The sequence below is a fragment of the Chelonoidis abingdonii genome, chromosome 9, assembly GCF_003597395.2.
Source record: "Chelonoidis abingdonii isolate Lonesome George chromosome 9, CheloAbing_2.0, whole genome shotgun sequence".
Lineage (NCBI taxonomy): Eukaryota > Metazoa > Chordata > Testudines > Testudinidae > Chelonoidis > Chelonoidis abingdonii.
Window position 1 is genome coordinate 32,940,982 of NC_133777.1, and position 18,931 is coordinate 32,959,912.

The 18,931-nt window shown below is 42.7% G+C and overlaps 2 protein-coding genes across 2 annotated transcripts in view; one reads left to right on the forward strand and one right to left on the reverse strand.

The window, feature by feature from the left end:
- TELO2 (telomere maintenance 2) overlaps positions 1-18,931 on the reverse strand; it is a 308,161-nt gene that overhangs the window by 26,447 nt on the left and 262,783 nt on the right. The window lies entirely within an intron of this gene.
- IFT140 (intraflagellar transport 140) overlaps positions 4,726-18,931 on the forward strand; it is a 237,089-nt gene continuing 222,883 nt past the window's right edge. Inside the window, exons 1-3 of the mRNA XM_075069081.1 lie at positions 4,726-4,859; positions 12,185-12,365; positions 16,844-17,065. Of these exons, the coding sequence (XP_074925182.1) occupies positions 4,732-4,859; positions 12,185-12,365; positions 16,844-17,065 (531 nt within the window). The 5' untranslated portion in view covers positions 4,726-4,731. The remainder of the gene's footprint in view (positions 4,860-12,184; positions 12,366-16,843; positions 17,066-18,931) is intronic.

Genomic DNA, 18,931 nt, shown 5'->3' on the forward strand with positions numbered 1-18,931 from the left:
TGGGAACCCGACCAGTTCAAGCTTCAGGGAGCAGTGAGATCCCCTTTCTCTCTCTCTCTCTCTCTCTCTCTTCGTTTTCCTTTCTACCTCAGGTATTACCCTTTAATAATGTAGATTATGTTGGTTTAGCCCTCCTTGTGTAGTTATCAGTATTATTCAATAAATAACTTTTATGGTTAAGTTGGTTGCTTCTCTCTCTCTCTTGCTGAACTTTACTCCTTTGTGTTTTTAGCTTTCCCCATTCACTCTACAGCAATGCTTCTTTTACCTAAGCTAAAGATCCCTGCAGTGCCCAAAATACTGTGGGGTTGGCTCATCAAGTAGGTTACTGCCAGTACAATTGTGATGTGAGAGTGGGGATAGATGCGCTGAATCTGGGACGCATAAGGGTAACAGCTTTAAAGTTCTGCTTGACCCAGTCCATGGAGCCCAGGGACATATAAGGAGAGGCAGCTTGAAAGTTCTGTTTCCTCCAGCCCAGTGAGTCCAAGGACAAATAAGGGGTCACCTTGACAGTACTGATTGACTCAGTCTGCTCAGATTTGCTCTGTTAATGTATGTGTGGGTGTGGGTATGTTCATCCGGTCCTGGGGTTGGAGAAACCCAGCTCTAGGGAACCTAGGTCCTGCAGGACAGCTCCACTGGGAGGGGACTTGCAGAAGGGAGAAGCAGAGCTCCATATGAAAACACAAGTGACACAAGCACTTTGGAAAAAATAACCCCAACTATATATACAATATGATGGGGGCTAATTTAGCTACAACAAATCAGGAAAAAGATCTTGGAGTCATCGTGGATAGTTCTCTGAAGATGTCCAGGCAGTGTGCAGAGGCAGTCAAAAAAACAAACAGGATGTTAGGAATCATAAAAAAGGGGATAGACTAGAGAATAAGAAGGAGAATATATTATGGCCCTTATATAAATCGATGGTACACCCACATCTTGAATACTGTGTACAGATGTGGTCTCCTCATCTCAAAAAAGATATACTGGTGCTAGAAAAGGTTCAGAGAAGGGTAACTGAAATGATTAGGGGTTTGGAACGGGTACCATATGAGGAGAGATTAAAGAGGCTAGGACTTTTCAGCTTGGAAAAGAGGAGACTAAGGGGGGGATATGATAGAGGTATATAAAATCATGAGTGATGTGAAGAAAGTAGATTAGGAAAAGTTATTTACTTATTCCCATAATACAAGAAGTAGAGGTCACCAAATGAAATTAATAGGCAGCAGGTTTAAAACAAATAAAAGGAAGTTCTTCTTCACACAGCACACAGTCAACCTGTGGAACTCTGTACCTGAGGAGGTTGTGAAGGCTAGGACTATAACAGTGTTTAAAAGAGAACTGGATAAATTCATGGAAGTTAAGTCCATTAATAGCTATTAGCCAGGATGGGGTAAGGAATGGTGTCCCTAGACTCTGTTTGTCAGAGGGTGGAGATGAATGACAAGAGAGAGATCACTTGATCATTATCTGTTAGGTTCATTCCCTGTGGGGCACCTGGCATTGGCCACTGTCGGTAGACAGGATACTGGGCTAGATGGATCTTTGGTCTGACCCAGTATGAGTGTTTTTATGTAAGCAGTACATTGATAGAATTATAGGACCCCCACTCCTCCCTCGAAGAGTAACCCCAATAAATGAGCATATCCCAAGGTAATGGACAAATCTGGTAACATGGGGGTGATGACCGAAATAGACAGGAAGCTTGCAGATTTCTTAAACTAAGCCCAGCTGCCTCAGCCTCCATGCCTAGGGATACTCTTTTTGCAGGGAGGACTAATGCTATCCGCCTATATTACAAACTTAACTCTGGTGAAGAAATCCACTATTATGATTTTACCAGCCTGTAGTACCCTTTTGTAAACAAAACCAAAGAATACCCTATCTTTCTCACACACACAAAAACAAACCCAGGAGCTTTAAACACACCAAAACAGTTTGCAACCAAATACTTTTAAAAAACCCATACTTATCTCTAGCATAGCCCCCCGAATCACTAACAACAATTTAAACATTAAAACTAATGTAAAAAAGACAAACCATCCATTTTTTAAAATACATCACATTTTGCAAGTAAAAAACTCTGTTAGTCTGAAACAAACCAAACCAACAATTTGCAGCCATATACTTTAAAAAACCCCCACACCTGTGTCTTGCACAGACCCCTATCTCACAATTTTACCATTAAAGCTAATTAAATTTCTTTTTAAAACACACACACTTTTAAAAGCCAACTGCAGAAAGTTACCTTCCACCACAGGTGAAGGGGTGCTAGCACATGGCTGTTCAGTTCCCCCGCATGTGTATTTGGGCCTTTGGGTTAAAGAACAAGCATCTCAACTGCCATTGTTATGAGGTGGGCATCATGACTGCACCTCTTGGGCTTTCCTAAAGAAGCACAAACCACGGTAGAGGACCTACTCTTTGAAGGTCTCAGATTATTCATGGAGCATATGGATGACTCCCTTAAGGATTCCTGAGCAACTATCCCCTCTCTCGGTACTTATACTCCAGCACCAGAGACACCCAGGGCAGTATCAACTTCCTCCAGAATTCTGACCTCTGCATTATACCCTACAGCGGCAATGCGATACCCAACATTGACAGAAGCCATGTACCAAATGCAGACATACATCTCCAGCCAATTGTTTGACTGGAGTTGTGGTTGAGGCCCCAAGAAGCCTTCCACTGTTCCAGTCATGTCAACTATCTTCAACATCACATCAATTTGGCAACAGCCTAGCCCCTTTCTTCCCGTTATAGAGGCTAATTACCTCAGACAAGAGGTTTTTGGAGGTCATCAGGAAAGGATATGTCATCCCTTTCCCATCTATCGCATCCCGCCACCCTCCCTCCCCATCCCTCTTCAGGGACCCTTCGCACGAACCCCTCCTATGAGAAGAGGTATCAGCTATAGTAAATGCTGCTCCAAAGCCCCAGCCTTCCAATTAGGGGCACTGCTCTCTAGTCACTCACAGTGGAGCACCCAGCGAGATGTTACTCGAAGAAGAAGAGAAGGTTACTTACCCTGTGCGGTAACTGATGTTCTTTGAGATGTGTGTCCCTATGGGTGCTCCCCTACCTGCCCTCTTCACTTTGCTTTAGAGCTGCAATGTTAGCTCTGTGGTAGAGAAGGAACTAGGGCCTGTCAGACACACAGTGCACATATGCAATCTGACAGGCACTGCTCATGAAGATCTCCAATCACAGGCGGGGGGTTTGACATTGTACTCTATATGATTTTATGAAAATCTGCTAATAAGTTTGAATATGCTAATTTCATATAACTGAAATATGCTTCATGCAAAAGGTCTCTTGTAAGGTATCATAAAAAAGCTTATAATCTACTGAGTGTGGTCATCCTATCTGTATAAATGTATCACTCTTGTATCTGAAACTAGAAATATGAAATATAACTCTGAGGGCCTATTGTAATTATGCAAAGTGTGGGCTGGTGGTTTGGAATCTTGATGGCTCCCATCAACCAGGACAATTGACTGTAGATGGCTCTATTTTACTTGTAAGTTTTCCTGTATACCTGTGTGCTGGCAAGAGGGCAATGAAGTCTTACAGTGACATGTGATCATGTCACCTGAACTGGAATCCATCTTTAACCTAGTGCTTTTCCATTGAGACGGAGGGGGTGGGAACCAAGAGAGGGACAAAGGATTCCTGCCTTATGCAAAAGATATATAATGGGTGGAACAGAACAAAGGGGGGCAGCCATTATGAGAAATCCCCTAGCTACCACCTGAGCTGGAACAAGAGCTGTACCAGGGGAAAAGATTGTGCCCAGACTTGGAAGGGGTCTAGTCTGTGAAAGGAACTTATTGAAACATCTCTGAGGGTGAGATTTTATCTGAATTCAGTTTTATTACTGTGTTAGACGTAGACTTTTGTGTTTTATTTTGCTTGGTAATTCACTTTGTTCTGTCTGTTACTACTTGGAACCACTTAAATCCTACTTTCTGTATTTAATAAAATCACTTTTTACTTAATAATTAACCCAGAGTATGCATTAATACCTGGGTATGGGGGGGAGAACAGCTGTGCATCTCTCTCTATCAGTGTTATAGAGGGTGAACAATTTATCAGTTTACCCTGTATAAGCTTTATACAGGGTAAAATGGATTTATTTGGGGCATGTGGTTCAGACCCTGGGTATGTGTTGGAGCAGACTGGCTTAACAAGACAGGGTGCTGGAGTCTCAAGCTGGCAGAGAAAGCAGGGGCAGTAGTAGTCTTGGCACATCTGTTTTCAGTTTCTAAGTGTGTTTCTGTGACCCATCCTGTCACACAGGGCGCTGCTGTATTCACCATGGAGCACCCATAGAGACATAACCGTAGTTACTGCACAGGGTGAGTAAATTTCTCCTTTATTCCTAGCTCTGTCACTGGCCTGCTGGGTGACACTGGCATGTCACCTCCCTGCTCTGTGGGTCAGTTTCCCAATCTGTAAAAGGGGGATAATGAGACTGACTGCCTTTGTGAAGTGCTTTTAGAGCTACTGGTGAAAAAGCTCCCTATAAAAGACAGCTGGTGTGATCTCCTCTCACCAGGGGGAGCAGCCAGGGGCAGGCGGCACACGCTGCACGGGACTGCGGAGCAGCCCCTCCTCTCACCTCCTCATTTAAAGGGCCAGCCCCATTCCTGCAGCTGTGAGACCGTTCTTCGGCGGTTTCCGTGACCATTCGGCTTCCCCGCGGGCGGGTTCGGCGGTTTCCGTGGCATGGGCTCTGCCGTTGTTAGGGTAACGCTAAGCATCTGGGTGCGAGTGGAGGTCTGGAGGCCGCCAGGCAGGCCTCTGCGGGTCCTTGTCCCCACGCACTGGGCCATCTGCGCTGTTACTAGCGGCGGGTAAGAGTGCGTGGAACTGCGGGGTGCGGACAGAGGGGTCCCGGGCCGCAGGCCTCAGAGAACGGCCGGATGTGCGGTTGCTTTGCCCCCACCTCTGCGAGAAGCTGTTTGGGCGCCGGGCCCGTCCGGCCTGGTGCGGGGGGTCGGGCTCGTCCTGCGGGCGTCTGGTCTGTTCGGGAGGGGTGGGAGGTCGGTGTCTGGTTATGGACCCAATTTAGCTTTCGGAACCTTTGTGTGCGCGGGGGGGTCTCTTGGCCTCCAGTCCGGCGAAGTGTGGAAAACTATCTGACGTAATTTGCTGCCAGTAGCAGTTTGTTACACTACATACTGCCTGCGTTACGGCGCTCTCCGAGTCTGTAAGCACCGACCCAATGCATTTTCACCTAGCTTCTTACCCTCTGGAATTTAGTCTCAGCATAATAAACATACACTTGAAATTTTTTGAGCGTCTCCGCGGCTTGTAAGAGAAGAACGCACGAACCACCAACGTAATGACTATGAGCTACACATTGGAGAAGTCGTCTATTGAAAGAGTTTAAGAAACTTGCCGTTAAGGGTCAGATCTTTTATTGTAGTGGAAGAGAGTGATCTTGAAGATGCCTGTTGTAGAATCAAATCTTATGCTTAATCATGATTAGAAAAAGGTTTTTTTAAAAATATTTTTCCTGTTTGTAAAATATTCTATTTTTCTGTTTAACAGTCCATTTGATTTGTTTACTGATGTACAGCAACAAAGCAGTACATTTTAATAAATAATTTGAACACAAAAATATGAACTAATAAATAAACTGGTGGGTGGGGAGAGGGAGAGAAATTGGCCAGTGTCTTTTGGTAAAGATGAATGGATTCTGCCCACATGGAGTTCATTGTTGGTTCAGGGTCTAAATTAGACTTTTACAGTCCTTTTCACTTTAAAGTTTACTATTTTAGATTCTTAAATGGGTAAGAGCATTTTTTAAAACTGAATTTATATGGACAATGTCCCATTAAACTTGGCTTTGAAAACTGCAGATAAAGGGCACAGATGTAAGAGTAGCAGCTGTGCTAGTTTATATCAGCAAAAAGAACAGGAGTACTTATGGCACCTTTAAAGACTAACAAATTTGTTTGAGCATGAGCTTTCGTGGGCTACAGCCTACTTAATTGGATGCATAGAATGGAACACACAGTAAGAAGATAGTATCAGAGGAGTAGCCATGTGAATCTGGATCTGTAAAAGCAGCAGAGTCCTGTGGCACCTTATAGACTAACAGATGTTTTGGATTATGAGCTTTTGTGGGTGAATACCCACTTCATCAGATGCATGAGAAGATATTTATACATACAGAGAAAGTGAAAAGGTGGAAGTACCCATACCAACTGTAAGAGGCTATTTAATTAAGAGAAGCTATTATCAGCAGGGGAGAAAAACTTTTGAAGTGATAATCAAGATGGCCCATTTCAGACAGTTGACACGAAGGTGTGAGGATACTTTAACATGGGGAAATAGATTCAATTAGTGTAATGACCTAGCCATTCCCAGTCTTTGTTCAAACCTAAGTTAATGGTATCTAGTTTGCATATTAATTCAAGTTCAGCAGCTTCTCATTGGAGTCTGTTGAAAAGCTTTTCTGTTGCAAAATTGCCACCTTAACATCTGTCACTGAGTGATTAGAGAGATTGAAGTGTTCTCCTACTGGGTTTTTGAATGTTAGGTTTCCTGATGTCAGATTTTGTGTCTGTTTTATTCTTTTGCGTAGAGACTGTCCGGTTCGACCAATGTACATGGCAGAGGGACATTGCTGGCACATGATGGCATATATCACGTTGGTAGATGTGCTGGTGAACGAGCCCCTGATGGTGTGGCTGATGTGATTAGGTCCTATGATGGTGTCACTTGAATAGATATGTGGACAGAGTTGGCATCGGCATTGTTGTATGGATAGGTTCCTGGGTTAGTGTTTTTGTTAGTCTCTAAGGTGCTACCAGTACTCCTGTTCTTTTTGTTTATTGTATTTGCTGCTGGATTCACGGACAGGTATGTAACTAAGCAAGAGGGGAAACCTTTGTTGAGGAAGTTGATTTGGAATCTGGGGTAGCTCAGCTGATAGTATCACGCATGGAATATAAAACATCTTTAGGAGATGTAGAGATCAGGACAGAAGAACTGTAATCATAATTTGTTTGCCTGAATCTAAATGGTGCAGCTGTGGATGAGGACTGTTCAAAGGTGTGCTGGTTTGTTTTTATGCATTGCAAGAACCTCAACCTTAAACTTGCTAATCTGGATCTCAAAAAGAATTCTCTCTCTCTCTCTCTCTTAAGCAGTTTGATTTTTAGTTAGAAAGACATGTTACTATATAAAGTTCCAAAACAAAACCCTACCAAAATAAAACATTCCACTGCACACGCAATTCTCTTGGACTGGAGAGAGAACAAACCTCATGTGAAAAATGTTACTCACATTTCTTAATGAACTACTAGTAGGCATGCAGATTCTAACACACTTATGGACGGCTGTGCCTGAATGGAGACCCATTGAAAGCCAAAGTCCCAAAAGAGTACTTCAACTCCAAGTTCTTGAAACATGTTTGGGGCACCTTGGTGGTATTTCAGAAGTATCCCTTATATATTTGGGGTTGATCCTTAGGCCAGAGCTCTGAAGGCAACAATTAAAATACTATTTGGCTGCTAGTCACTTAAAACATATTTAAGAAAATGCATTGGAGCTAGTGTAGCCTGGGTTTGGAAGATTATTTCCTTAATAAAGACTGGCATATTTGTAGATGTTGTATTTCATGATGGATTTAATCACTCATGTGACTGAAGTCTCTAACTTTCCAAGGAGAGGCTTTCCTGTTTGAGACTTTTTGTAAAAAATAAGAAGTGCTAGAACTTACAGCAATGAAAGACAATCCTGGCCTTATGTCTGAAAACGTTTCTTAGGTATGGTAAGTTTGAAGGGGTTAAACACTTCTGGATTTTCAGAGGCAAAGCTACAAAATCAGAAGTTTGATGCTTCAGTGGATATGTGGCTATCTCATTTACCAGGTTACAGCAAGCATCACTGGTGTGGTTTTAGAGCTTTGACTCAGTACCGTGGTCTAGTTATTTAAATATATAAGTAAGCTTATTATGGCAATTTCATGTAGGTTTTCAGAGAGAAACTAGGAGTGTCCTCTGTTGGTGGTTGACTCTAAAATTACATAGTAGTACTACCAAATCTGCAAGGATTTCACATTTATGTGTAACTAGATTTTAACTACAGTCTATGCCTTTTTGGAATATATGTAGTATTTTTGTAGCCGTGTCGGTCTCAGGAGAGTAGAGAGACAAGGTGGGTGAGGTGATATCTTTTATTGGACCAACTTCTGTTGGTGAGAGATACAAGCTTTTGAGCTTTTCGGAGCTCTTCTTCAGGTCTGGGAAATGCATTTAGCTTTTACTCAGTGTCACAGGTAACTACATCTACTATAAATAACTCCAAGAACATCCTACACCACAATTTACCCAGGAATTTAAGGATATCCTCAAATCCTTCCCCAAATAACTACAAGAGACTCTCTACAACCTCATCCCCCACATACCCACCCCAGGGACTTCTACAAGCTTCTCAAGATATGCAAAAAATGGAACCAGGCAGACCCATCATATCTGGCTATGGCACTCTTACTGAAGGACTACAGAGACTTCTAGAAACCATCCTCAAACCACTCACCACGCAAAGGGCCAGCTTCCTCTGTGATACAACTGACTTTTCCAAAAACTCTGCAACATTAACAACCTCCCTCAGAACACCATCCTTGCCACCAAGCATGTCCTCTCCCTATACACCAACATACCTCACAATAATAGGGTCATGGCCTGCCTCAAATATCTACAAGACAATGGACAGCCCTCTGATATCCAGCCCAAACACATCACCGAACTCATGTATTTAATCCTCCTGCATAATAATTTTACATTGAACAAAAAAACTCTTTGCCCATACCCTAGGAACAGCAGTGGGTACTAAGATGGCTCCCTAAAATGCTAACCTCTTCATGGGCCACCTTGAAGAAGAATTCCTGGACAAATGCATCACTAAACCAATGATTTACCTGAGCTGTATTGATGACATTTTCATCCTCTGCACAGATGACCTAAACTTCCTCATATTTCCACTACAACTCCCCCTTACATCCATTAAACTTTCTCCACAACGCAGCACTAGCATAAACTTCCTGTACACCATGATCAGCTTCAACAATGGAACTCTACATACAGCAGTATGAAACCCATGGATCAGCCCACCTACCTTCAAAGACCCAGTAGCCACCCCAAACACACCAATGAATCTGTTCTCTACAGCCATGCACTCAGATACCACAGAACGTAATCCGAGGAGAAAGTCAGGGATGTATACCTTAACACAGTTAGGCCTGGTCCATGCTAGGAATTTATGTTGATATAGTTACATCTCTCAGGGATGTGAAAAATCTACATCACTGAGAGGTGTTCCTCTACCAACCGAACTCTTGGTGTAGACAATGCTACAAAAGTCTTTTTGTTGACCTAGCTACTGCCTCTTGGGATTCCCATTGGTGTAGGTAAGCCACCTGCCCTTCTGTTGATGTAGGTAGTGTCTACGCTGTAGCATTTTAAGTGTAGACATACCCTATACGAGGCCTTTACCAAACAAGGATGGTCCACCAGAGAAGTAGATTGCATCATGGTACAGGCCTCCCAAATACTCTGACTGCACACCCCTACCTGTCACCTTTCTCCCCACACTGAAACCCATATGGGCAGCGCCAACCTTAGGGGTGGGCTGTGTGGATGTCATGGTCAGGAGGGTGCTGCATGGCAGTACAGAGTTGAACATTGGCAGGGGAGTGCCCAGGTTTCTCCCTGCTTCCTCCCAGCAGAGGCAAGGGGTGGGGGTGGGGGTTTAGGGGCAAGCAGCAAAAGTGCTGCAACTAGGGGTTCTGGGGATGTTGCTGCACCCCCTGGCTTGAAGTGGTTTCCATTATATGCAGGGTTTACAGTTTTGTTCAATGGCTTTCTGCACCCCCCACTATACAAATTGTTCCCCCCCACAAAGTTCCTCCGTACCCCGCTGGGGGTTGAGGGTGTGTGTGAGGAGAAACAGCATGGCTCCCTATATCCAGGTCCTTTGCTCACCTGTGCTGTGTTAAGAGCTTCTGCTCTCCCCTTACACAACCCAAGTGGGGAAAGTATCTGGATGCAGGGAGTGCTGGATATTGCTGCTTGCTCCCTCCCTCCCAGGGAGGAGGGGCCATGGAGGAGCAGCATTGGAGGTGTACGCAAACAGCAATGCCAGCTGCTCCATGCCTCCAGGTCACTTTCCTCATGTGGGTGCAGGAGGGGGTGCAGGGTTAGGGGCAAAGTTGGAACAGTGCAGGGGTTAGTTAAGAAAGGTGCAGGAGGGGTTGGAGAGAAGGGAGTACAGGGTTTAGGGATCAGGAGGGATTAGGGGAGAAAGGGCACAGAAGGGGTGTACATGGGTTGAGGAAGAAGGGGCTGCAGAAGCAGGTTGGGGAGAAGGGGGAACAGGAGGGTTTAGGGGGGAAGGGGGTGGTGGTGGTGGTTGTGTATTTTACAAATAATTTCAGGCATACATCTCAGATTAGATGCCTGAAATCACATTGAATTTTGTCAGTGACTAGCATCTCTCAGCTTCTCTGCCCTAGCACAAGGTGGGTACATCTCCTCCTCTATCTGCCTGGGTTCTTTCCTTTTAATTTTATTCTTGAGAGCATGCAGAAACCTATCAGCAGGAGCCAAAGATTTTATCCTGAAACCTTTACTCTGCAAGGACTCCTTATTCATACACTTGTTGAACTCATGAAGGTTCCAGGATCTGTCCCCAGCTTCTGCTGTAGCTCAGCAGTTCAGAATTTTGGAGGAACAGTACATTTGTGTTGATTTGTCTGCAAACATTTTAATGTTTTGCTGCTACCATGAAGAATAAAGAATGATTTGGTGTTCTACCATACAGTCTTTGTATCCTGAAGTAAAATCACATATGCCAGACTCCTGTTTCTTTATATATAGCATGTGTTGTGTGTGTGAGAGAGAGCATGTTTTCTTGCTGATTCTGAGACACTGCAGATGTATATTGCTGTTAAACCTAGAATGTATAGGTTTGCCCAGGAGGAATGTCACTACAAATTAATTCCTAATAAAGATAATTTCTTCAGAATAAGCACTAGAATCAAATTTTGCAATATTGATTAGCCTAATCAAATTATAACTTTTGTAAAGACTGCTTAATAGCAGACAATGTATGTCCAAGTCCAAAATGTATATATACTCTTATGTCATGTCTTTTTAGTTTATTTTTATTATTGCTTTTTATGTTTTAACAAAGTTGCGAAGTGGTTGCTAATTTATACAATTATAATAACAGAAGCTTGGAGAAGCAAACACTGTATGTTCTATGTTCTGTTTGGTTACTGTGAATATGTTTTTAAGCCTTAATCCCTTGAGACTCCAGTTCTACGGCATTGGATATTGGAAATTCCTGCAGTAGATGATGAGTGTCTGTCCTATTCTACTGTACACTCTCTTTCACACATTCCAGTAAAACTTCAGAGTTGTGAACACCTCGGGAATGGATGTTGTTCATAACACTGAAATGTTTGTGACTGTGGACTAAACATTGTTGTTCTTTCAAAATCTTACAATTGAACATTGACTTAATACAGCTTTGAAACTTTACTATGCAGAAGAAAAATGTTGCTTTTAACTATCTTCATTTAAATGAATCAAGGACAGAAACAATTTCCTTACCTTGTTAATTTCTTTTAAACTTTCCCTTTATATTTTAGTAGTTTACATTTAACACAGTACTGTACTGTATAGGGGGTGGGAGGAGTTTGTCTCTGCTGCCTATTTTGTTATATCTGTGTGAATACAGGGAAATGGATGTTTATCAACAGAGTGATAAAAATCCAATTCTTCCAAGCCTGACTAAGCCTAACATGATTTAGCCTCTATTAGATTTAAAGCTAGTATACTGATTGTCATCTTGAGACATGAAGTAATGTTTAATCCATGGTATGTTGCTGTACATTCGTCAGGGAAACTCTGGATTCCTTCACTTTTCTTTGAAATAATCCAGTTCAGGCCACTGCTAGAGGCAAGATACTGGCTTGTGGACCATTGGACTATTTCAGTATGGGAAATTTTGTGCTTTTAAAGATTGTACCAAAACGTCACTTTCACCCTTTTTATTTTCACCATAGTACAGTGAAGAAGGCATAATTTTTTTTTTTTTTTAATCTTGCCCAGTTCTTAATTTAATCTGATAGAAATGTTTTTTTCTTTCTTTCCTTGCACAGATCTGGACTTTACCTGGGACTATGTAATGTCACTATGGCTGTGTATGTTGATCACAGAATAGAAGTCCCTGATTCAGTTGGGTCCCCTTCCCACATAACTTGGCACCCTCTTCATCCGCTTCTGGCTGTTGCTTCCGTTAGCCCAACATCTGGAGGCAGTGTGGATATCTATTTGGAACAGGTAAGCATCCAGGAACTTCTACTTTGGTCTTGATGTTACTTTGCTGTGATCTCTTGATTGCTGTTATATCTGTGGTGGAACAGAATTATGAAGTTTAGCAGGTTTTTTTTAAATACATATATTTTGTTGGCTAGTTTATATTCCTGGAATCCTTCTCTATCAATTTTGGTTACTCATAAAGTTCAGTGATATTGATGGCTAATCAGATTGTCCTATTTGATTTTAGACTTTCCTGAAGTCAGCAGGGAGTTCCTCATGAATTAATTGTATCTAAACAACAGAAACACCACCTTGAGTTTTACAGAGTACTGACTATTTTTCTTTTTCTTTGTGCTGATTGCCAGCATACCATTGATCTAGGGGCTACCTAGTGGTCATAGAATGAGAAATACAACTATACCTGCCAAATATACAGCAACATACCATGGATTAAGCATTACTTCATATCATAGAATATCAGGGTTGGAAGGGACCTCAGGAGGTCCTCTAGTACAACCCCCCTGCTCAAAGCAATTCCCAACTAAATCATCCCAGCCAGGGCTTTGTCAAGCCTGACCTTAAAAACCTCTAAGGATGGAGATTCCACCACCTCCCTTGGTAACCCATTCCAGTGCTTCACCACCCTCCTAGTGAAAAAGTTTTTCCTAATATCCAACCTAAACCTCCCCCACTGCAACTTGATAGAATCATAGAATAATAATGTCCCAAGATGACAATCAGTATATTATGATTTAGCCTCTATTAGGTTTAAAGCTGTTAGGCTTGGAAGAATTGGATTTTTATCACTAAATGTTGGGTTTTTCCCCCCTGTGTACACACAAACCAAGGAAAAAATATTTCCATTGGCAATATTTGAAATTTATAATAGGCAAAGCAAGAAGGATGTAGCTTGAGAAGTCATTAGTTTGATTTAAGGGGAAAAAAGTGACAGTGAAATGGATGCCTGCTTAGTTCTTGTGAACACCAAGCCAAAATTTATCTTGGGATATTCCAGGGTTGCCCAGAGGATTCAGTGGGCCTGGGGCAAAGCAATTTCAGGGGCCCCTTCCCTAAAAAAAAGTTGCAATACCATAGAATACTATATTCTCATGGAGGGGGCCCTGTGGGGCCTGGGGCAAATTGCCCCACTTGCACCCCCTCCCCGGGTAGCCCTGGGATATTCAGCCCCAAGGAAATATTTATTGAGGCTTCAGCTTAAATCTGTGTTCTCCGTATCAGGGAATGTAAAAAACAGAATAATTTCTCCACCCAGAGGGTGAGCCAGTTTGCTAGAGTCAGATTATTTTATCATATAGGATCTGTCCATGTTATGGTTATTGCTTACTGCAGTTCTAGCATGATTTCCCTAGTGTGGACAGTGACACCCCCCGCAAGAACTGTTTATAGACTTCTCAAGCAGGGTGGATTTGATTTAAATCCCTAGTCAGGAAGACTCACTTTAATCATAGATTACTACATAAAAGTGCATTTTTGTTGGTTGTTATAACCTTAATACATATTCTTCACAACTCAGAGATAGATGTAGGTTTCATTTTTAGAAGGTACACACTATACATTTTTAAGTGATTTATTTTGAAAACTTTTAAGATTAGTTTTACAGCTATATCCAAAAATGAACGATTTGGTTATTTCATTTACCAAAGGTAATTGAAGCAGATAGTTGATATCCCAATGACTTCATAAATATCTCCAGTTCAACAGGTTAATGATTAATATTTGGTGGATTTTCTTGCCATGCTGTATTAGGAGGAGAACATCACCGGACAGACGTTTAAATTGTTCTATTTAACTAAAACAAAAATGTTATTTATTCTGGATTTTTTTTTTCAACAGCAAACATACATAATTTTAACAAAACTAAACTCAAAAATTTGTATGCTTAACATTCAAGATCTTTAAAATCAGGCTTGTTTTTGTTAAAATTGTTTTTCATTTAACTATTTTAGTTAAATATCTAAAAAAAAAAAAAAAAACCAAAAAAAAACAACCCAAAAATTTAATCGACTATGTCAGCCAGGTCAATATGAGAAACTTAAAGTATTGGCTTCTGCAGCTAACTCGGTCGTCTTCACCTTCATTTTCCTGTTTGTTCATAACCTGGAAAAAAAAAAAACAAGCTTTCTTGCCTTTCCAGGTTCCAAAAGATTTCTCAGTTTGGAATGAATTAGTCCAAAGGAAAAAATTCTTTCTACACTAGCAGAAGAAGCTACTGCTGTTAAAAGTGAGATTATCACTTCAACAGTCTCTGAATCCAAGTACTTAAGTGACTTCTACCAGGTCACTGGTGTGACTTTCTTTAAAACATCATCATCAAACAAATATGTTGTGAATGGCTCATCTGAAGTTTATTATAGTTGGCATTATGGAGGGATGATTGCTGGATGTCCATGTCATAGCCAACTCCCCTTCTTCAGCAGTTAAGGTTTGACCCTGGTACCGAGTATTGAGAATATTGAGCTGGAGATAGTTCTTGTCCCATTTGTGTTTTTTAATGCTTGTAATTTAACTCTGTCAGTGCATATTTCTCTTTTTAAGACCTCACTCAGTTCCTTCCAAATTTCAACAGTGTCAGCAATGAAATAGCTATTTCCCTGCATTTTGTTCAAGGCTACAGAAATAGGCTTCAGGGTACGCTACATGTGTTCAACATTTCTCTTAAGCCCAATGTTGAGAACTTTGGCTGTAACAGTGCCATCTATTTTTTCACTATTTTGTTCACCAACTGTCATCAGATTAGGCCAGTTCTTGATACAGTGCTCAAAACAGTCCACTATTGAGTTCCATTGCATGTCTTCTCTTGTGGGAGAGTTAGCTTGGTTCCTCCCACTTTTTTTCAGAGCAGCTGTTGCAAAGTGGTTGTTGTTGAAATTGCAAAATACTTCCCTATTAGGCTTTATTTCTGGAACACTGAAGTCTTTGGCTAGGAGGTAGGTCAAATGAGCACTGCAACCATATGTTATTAGTTTAGGATTCTCTTCTAAATAATTTCTTCTCATCGTGGATACATTTGCAGTATTGTCTGTGACCAAACTGCATACTAGACGTTTGAATTTTTTTTCCACAGTTTGTTACAGCTTTTACTGCTACTTCTTGTACGTATTTTGCTGTGTGTACATTTCCTGATGTATTAATCCTTTCTGTAAGGAAAACATTCCCTCCTTCTGTTATCTCACAGGCACATACAACAGGATGATTGTGGACTTTGCTCCACCCATCAAGACTCAGGTTAACAATTTTACCCTCTAGACCTTTTGCACGCTGCTCAATTTCGCTTTCATACACTTTATCCAGCAATTTGCCTGCAACATCTACTCTGTTGGGTGGACTGTATCCTGGTCTTAATGACTGAGCCATGTTAATGAAGTGTGGGTTCTCAATTATGTGGAAAGGAGATTTTGTTGCATAAACAAACCAGGCAGTTGTTTTTTCATCAATTACCTCTTATTTTGTAATCTGCTGGTTCTTACCACAAACTTATGTATGGTTGTTTCTGGATGATGGAGATTTTTTTTTCTTTTTGCTAAAGGTGCTATACTATGGCTATGTGACATACCTGATGTGACTGAAACACTATCGTTGTCAGATAACTCAGAAGTATAGAAAATGATGGTGATCTTGAAGGTGGATAGTCTTTAGACAAAATAAGTCAATGAAGTTATTTAAGTATTATTACCATACTGCTAATTTAGTATTACTTATTGCATTCACTGACGCTCAGTAATACTTTAAAGGTGAGCTTGTAAAAGGAAGATCTGCCTATTTCAGTTCTTTATTTTTTATCACAACTGCATCTAAAATAATAGTACCATAGAGTAACAACTATATTTTTTTGCTCAAATATGAGAATTCGAGAATAGTCCAGAAAGAAGACAGGCAGTCTTTTAAACCCACTAAACCTCCTCTTTTGTCATATGACTGAGGTGTGTTAATGAACCACTTCACCTTGAACAGTCTCTGAGAATATAAGTTAACTACTTATGCTGAACAATCTGTTCCACCTTATATTTGGCTGTGACACTCTAGGCACCTTTCCCAGACCCGAAGAAGAGCTCTGTGTAGCTTGAAAGCTTGTCTCTTTCAACAACAGAAGTTGGCCTGTAGAAAAATATTCCATCACTCACCTTAACTGTCAAAAGTGTCCTCTTGTACCTTCAGTCCTAGAAACCTTCTCAGTCCCCAGTTCATGAATGAAAGTTTCTTTAGTGTCGGAGACTTTTAATACCAATATTGTGTGTGTTCATAAATAATTGTCCTATCACTTTTTTAAAACAAATATTTATACACGTGAAGTACTTGTGAACAACATAGGAAAGAAAGGTCTTGTGTGGCCCCACTTCAGACATTACTGCAGTGTGGTCTATGCTTATCTTGCCTCTATGGCAGAAAATATCTTACTTGGTGGAGGGCAGATGTGTGTTGAATTGGAAGAGAGTTTATCCCAAATCGCTGTAATGAGGTTTGTTTGTTTCCATTTGCAGGGAGAGCATGTGCCTGATTCACACACTGAAAGGAGTTTTCGGGCCAAATCCCTTAGCTGGCACCCATCCCGACTGATCCTTGCAGTGGGCTGGGAGACAGGGGAAGTGGTGGTGCTTAACAAACAGGACAAAGAGCACCACACAGTACCCCCCAACCATAATGCTGAAATTACTGTTCTAAAGTGGAGTACTAATGGTACCCGCCTTGTGTCTGGTGATAGGGTAAGTAGTGAAACTGATGTGCCATCAGTGTGCTTTATGCTGTATAATGAATCCCGGAGATGGAAAACCAAAATTGGATTTTTAATGGTAATGGACTAATGGGGGAGGGGGGGATTTCAAGGAAAAGATGAGTCTAATTTCATCATAATAAGTATTAGTTCTTCTTTGAGTGATTGCTCATGTGCATTCCAATAGATGTGTGCGCACGCCGCATGCATGATCATCAGACGTCTTTCCCCTAGCGGTATCCGTCAAGTCGGCTGTGGAGACCTTTGGAGTGGCACCTTTTACGGCTGCCTGCTCAGTTCCTTCTTACTGCCAGTGATGGTCGTTGGAACAGCTCAATTTCTTGCATTCACAAGTGCCTACCTAGTGGTTCCCTTTTTCTTTGTTGTACATAGTAGTTTGGTCTTAATTCGGTGGGTTCCCCCCACCCTAGTTTCACCAGGAACTGGGGCATGCATTGGTCGCAGGGGTTTAAGACATGCGAGAGCTGTGTGAAACCTATGCCCACAGACGATCTGCACGCTGCCTGTCTCAAGTGTTCAGGAGAGGGCCATCAGACAGATAAGTACCCAATTTACAGGAGTTTTAGACCCATGACTGAGAGAGAGAGTGGGACTATCATTTGAAGCTCCTCCTGATGGAGTTGGCCCTACACCCACAGCCAGCACCGAAAGTGGCACCAGCATCATCGGTGCGCAGTGCCCGGGCCTTGATACGGGATGTCCCGGCACTGAGGAAGGACTCCTCCAAGGAGCACTGGTGCTACTCCCCAACTCATAAGGCCAGTGCTGCCAGGCAGCACTGCTCACAGTCCCTGATGCTGCATAAGAAAAAGAAGGTGGACAAGGCTCATTCCCCTATCAAGAAGCCACGAGGGGACTCCAGCGGGGTGCATCCTCTGGTGGGACACTCACGGTCTGGGCCTCAAGACCCGGCACTCCTGACTCTGGCCCCAACAGGAGGTCCATCGAGTCCAGTGCTGGTGGCCTCCTTGACTTGGGAGGATTTAGAGGAAGAGCTCAACCTTCCCTCCATGCTGGATACCTACAAGGCCCCGGCATCACAAGCCCCGGCAATGTCCGTGGCACCAGCTGCAGCGTCTATCCTGGCACCTCATGTGGCTCCGGCACCCTGTGCAGTACTGAAGGCAGCACTGCATCTGGTTCATCGTTGTAGCAAGCCTGTGATTTTTTTTTTTATGGAGCTGCTCACCATCTTCCTGGTACTGCTTCCCAGCACTGTCAGGGCCCACCCCCTGTGGATGGGCACAGACTACTCATCCAGGTCAGACGCTGAGTCTTCTGTCTCTCTATGCAGCCACCATCACTCCTGGCACCACAGATCAGTGGAATCATTGGCACCGTGGCAGGGCACAGTCCAATGGCCCTCTTAGACCCCTTGGACCTTCCATCAGGCAGGCATCGGTGACATCTGCATCCCGTGCCCTCCGCCCCGCCCTGGCAACGTTGTTGGTTTGCCACACTCCCCAGGGCTTCTGAGGACCCCACAAAAGACAGTGACACTGGAAACAGTGACACTAGAGCCACCTCCAGTCACAGGAGGCTCTGAGGTACCTGACCCAGCTTCCAGAGAGCCAGAAAGACAGGAAGACCCTGTCCTATGAGTCTCCTCCTCACCAAACGAGACAGTGGCAGGCACCACGACCACCCTACCAGCAATGGACACCAGGCAGAAGAGATGATGGCGTCTGACCCAATGGTGGACATCCTTGCCCTGGAGGTTCCTTCTAGATCGCCGTACATGATTGTTCCAGATCACATCAGATTGCTGGGTCCACAGCACAGTAGGGTTGGGATATTCTATTCCCTCCTTCCTCATCGCTCTTCAGGGACCCTTCGC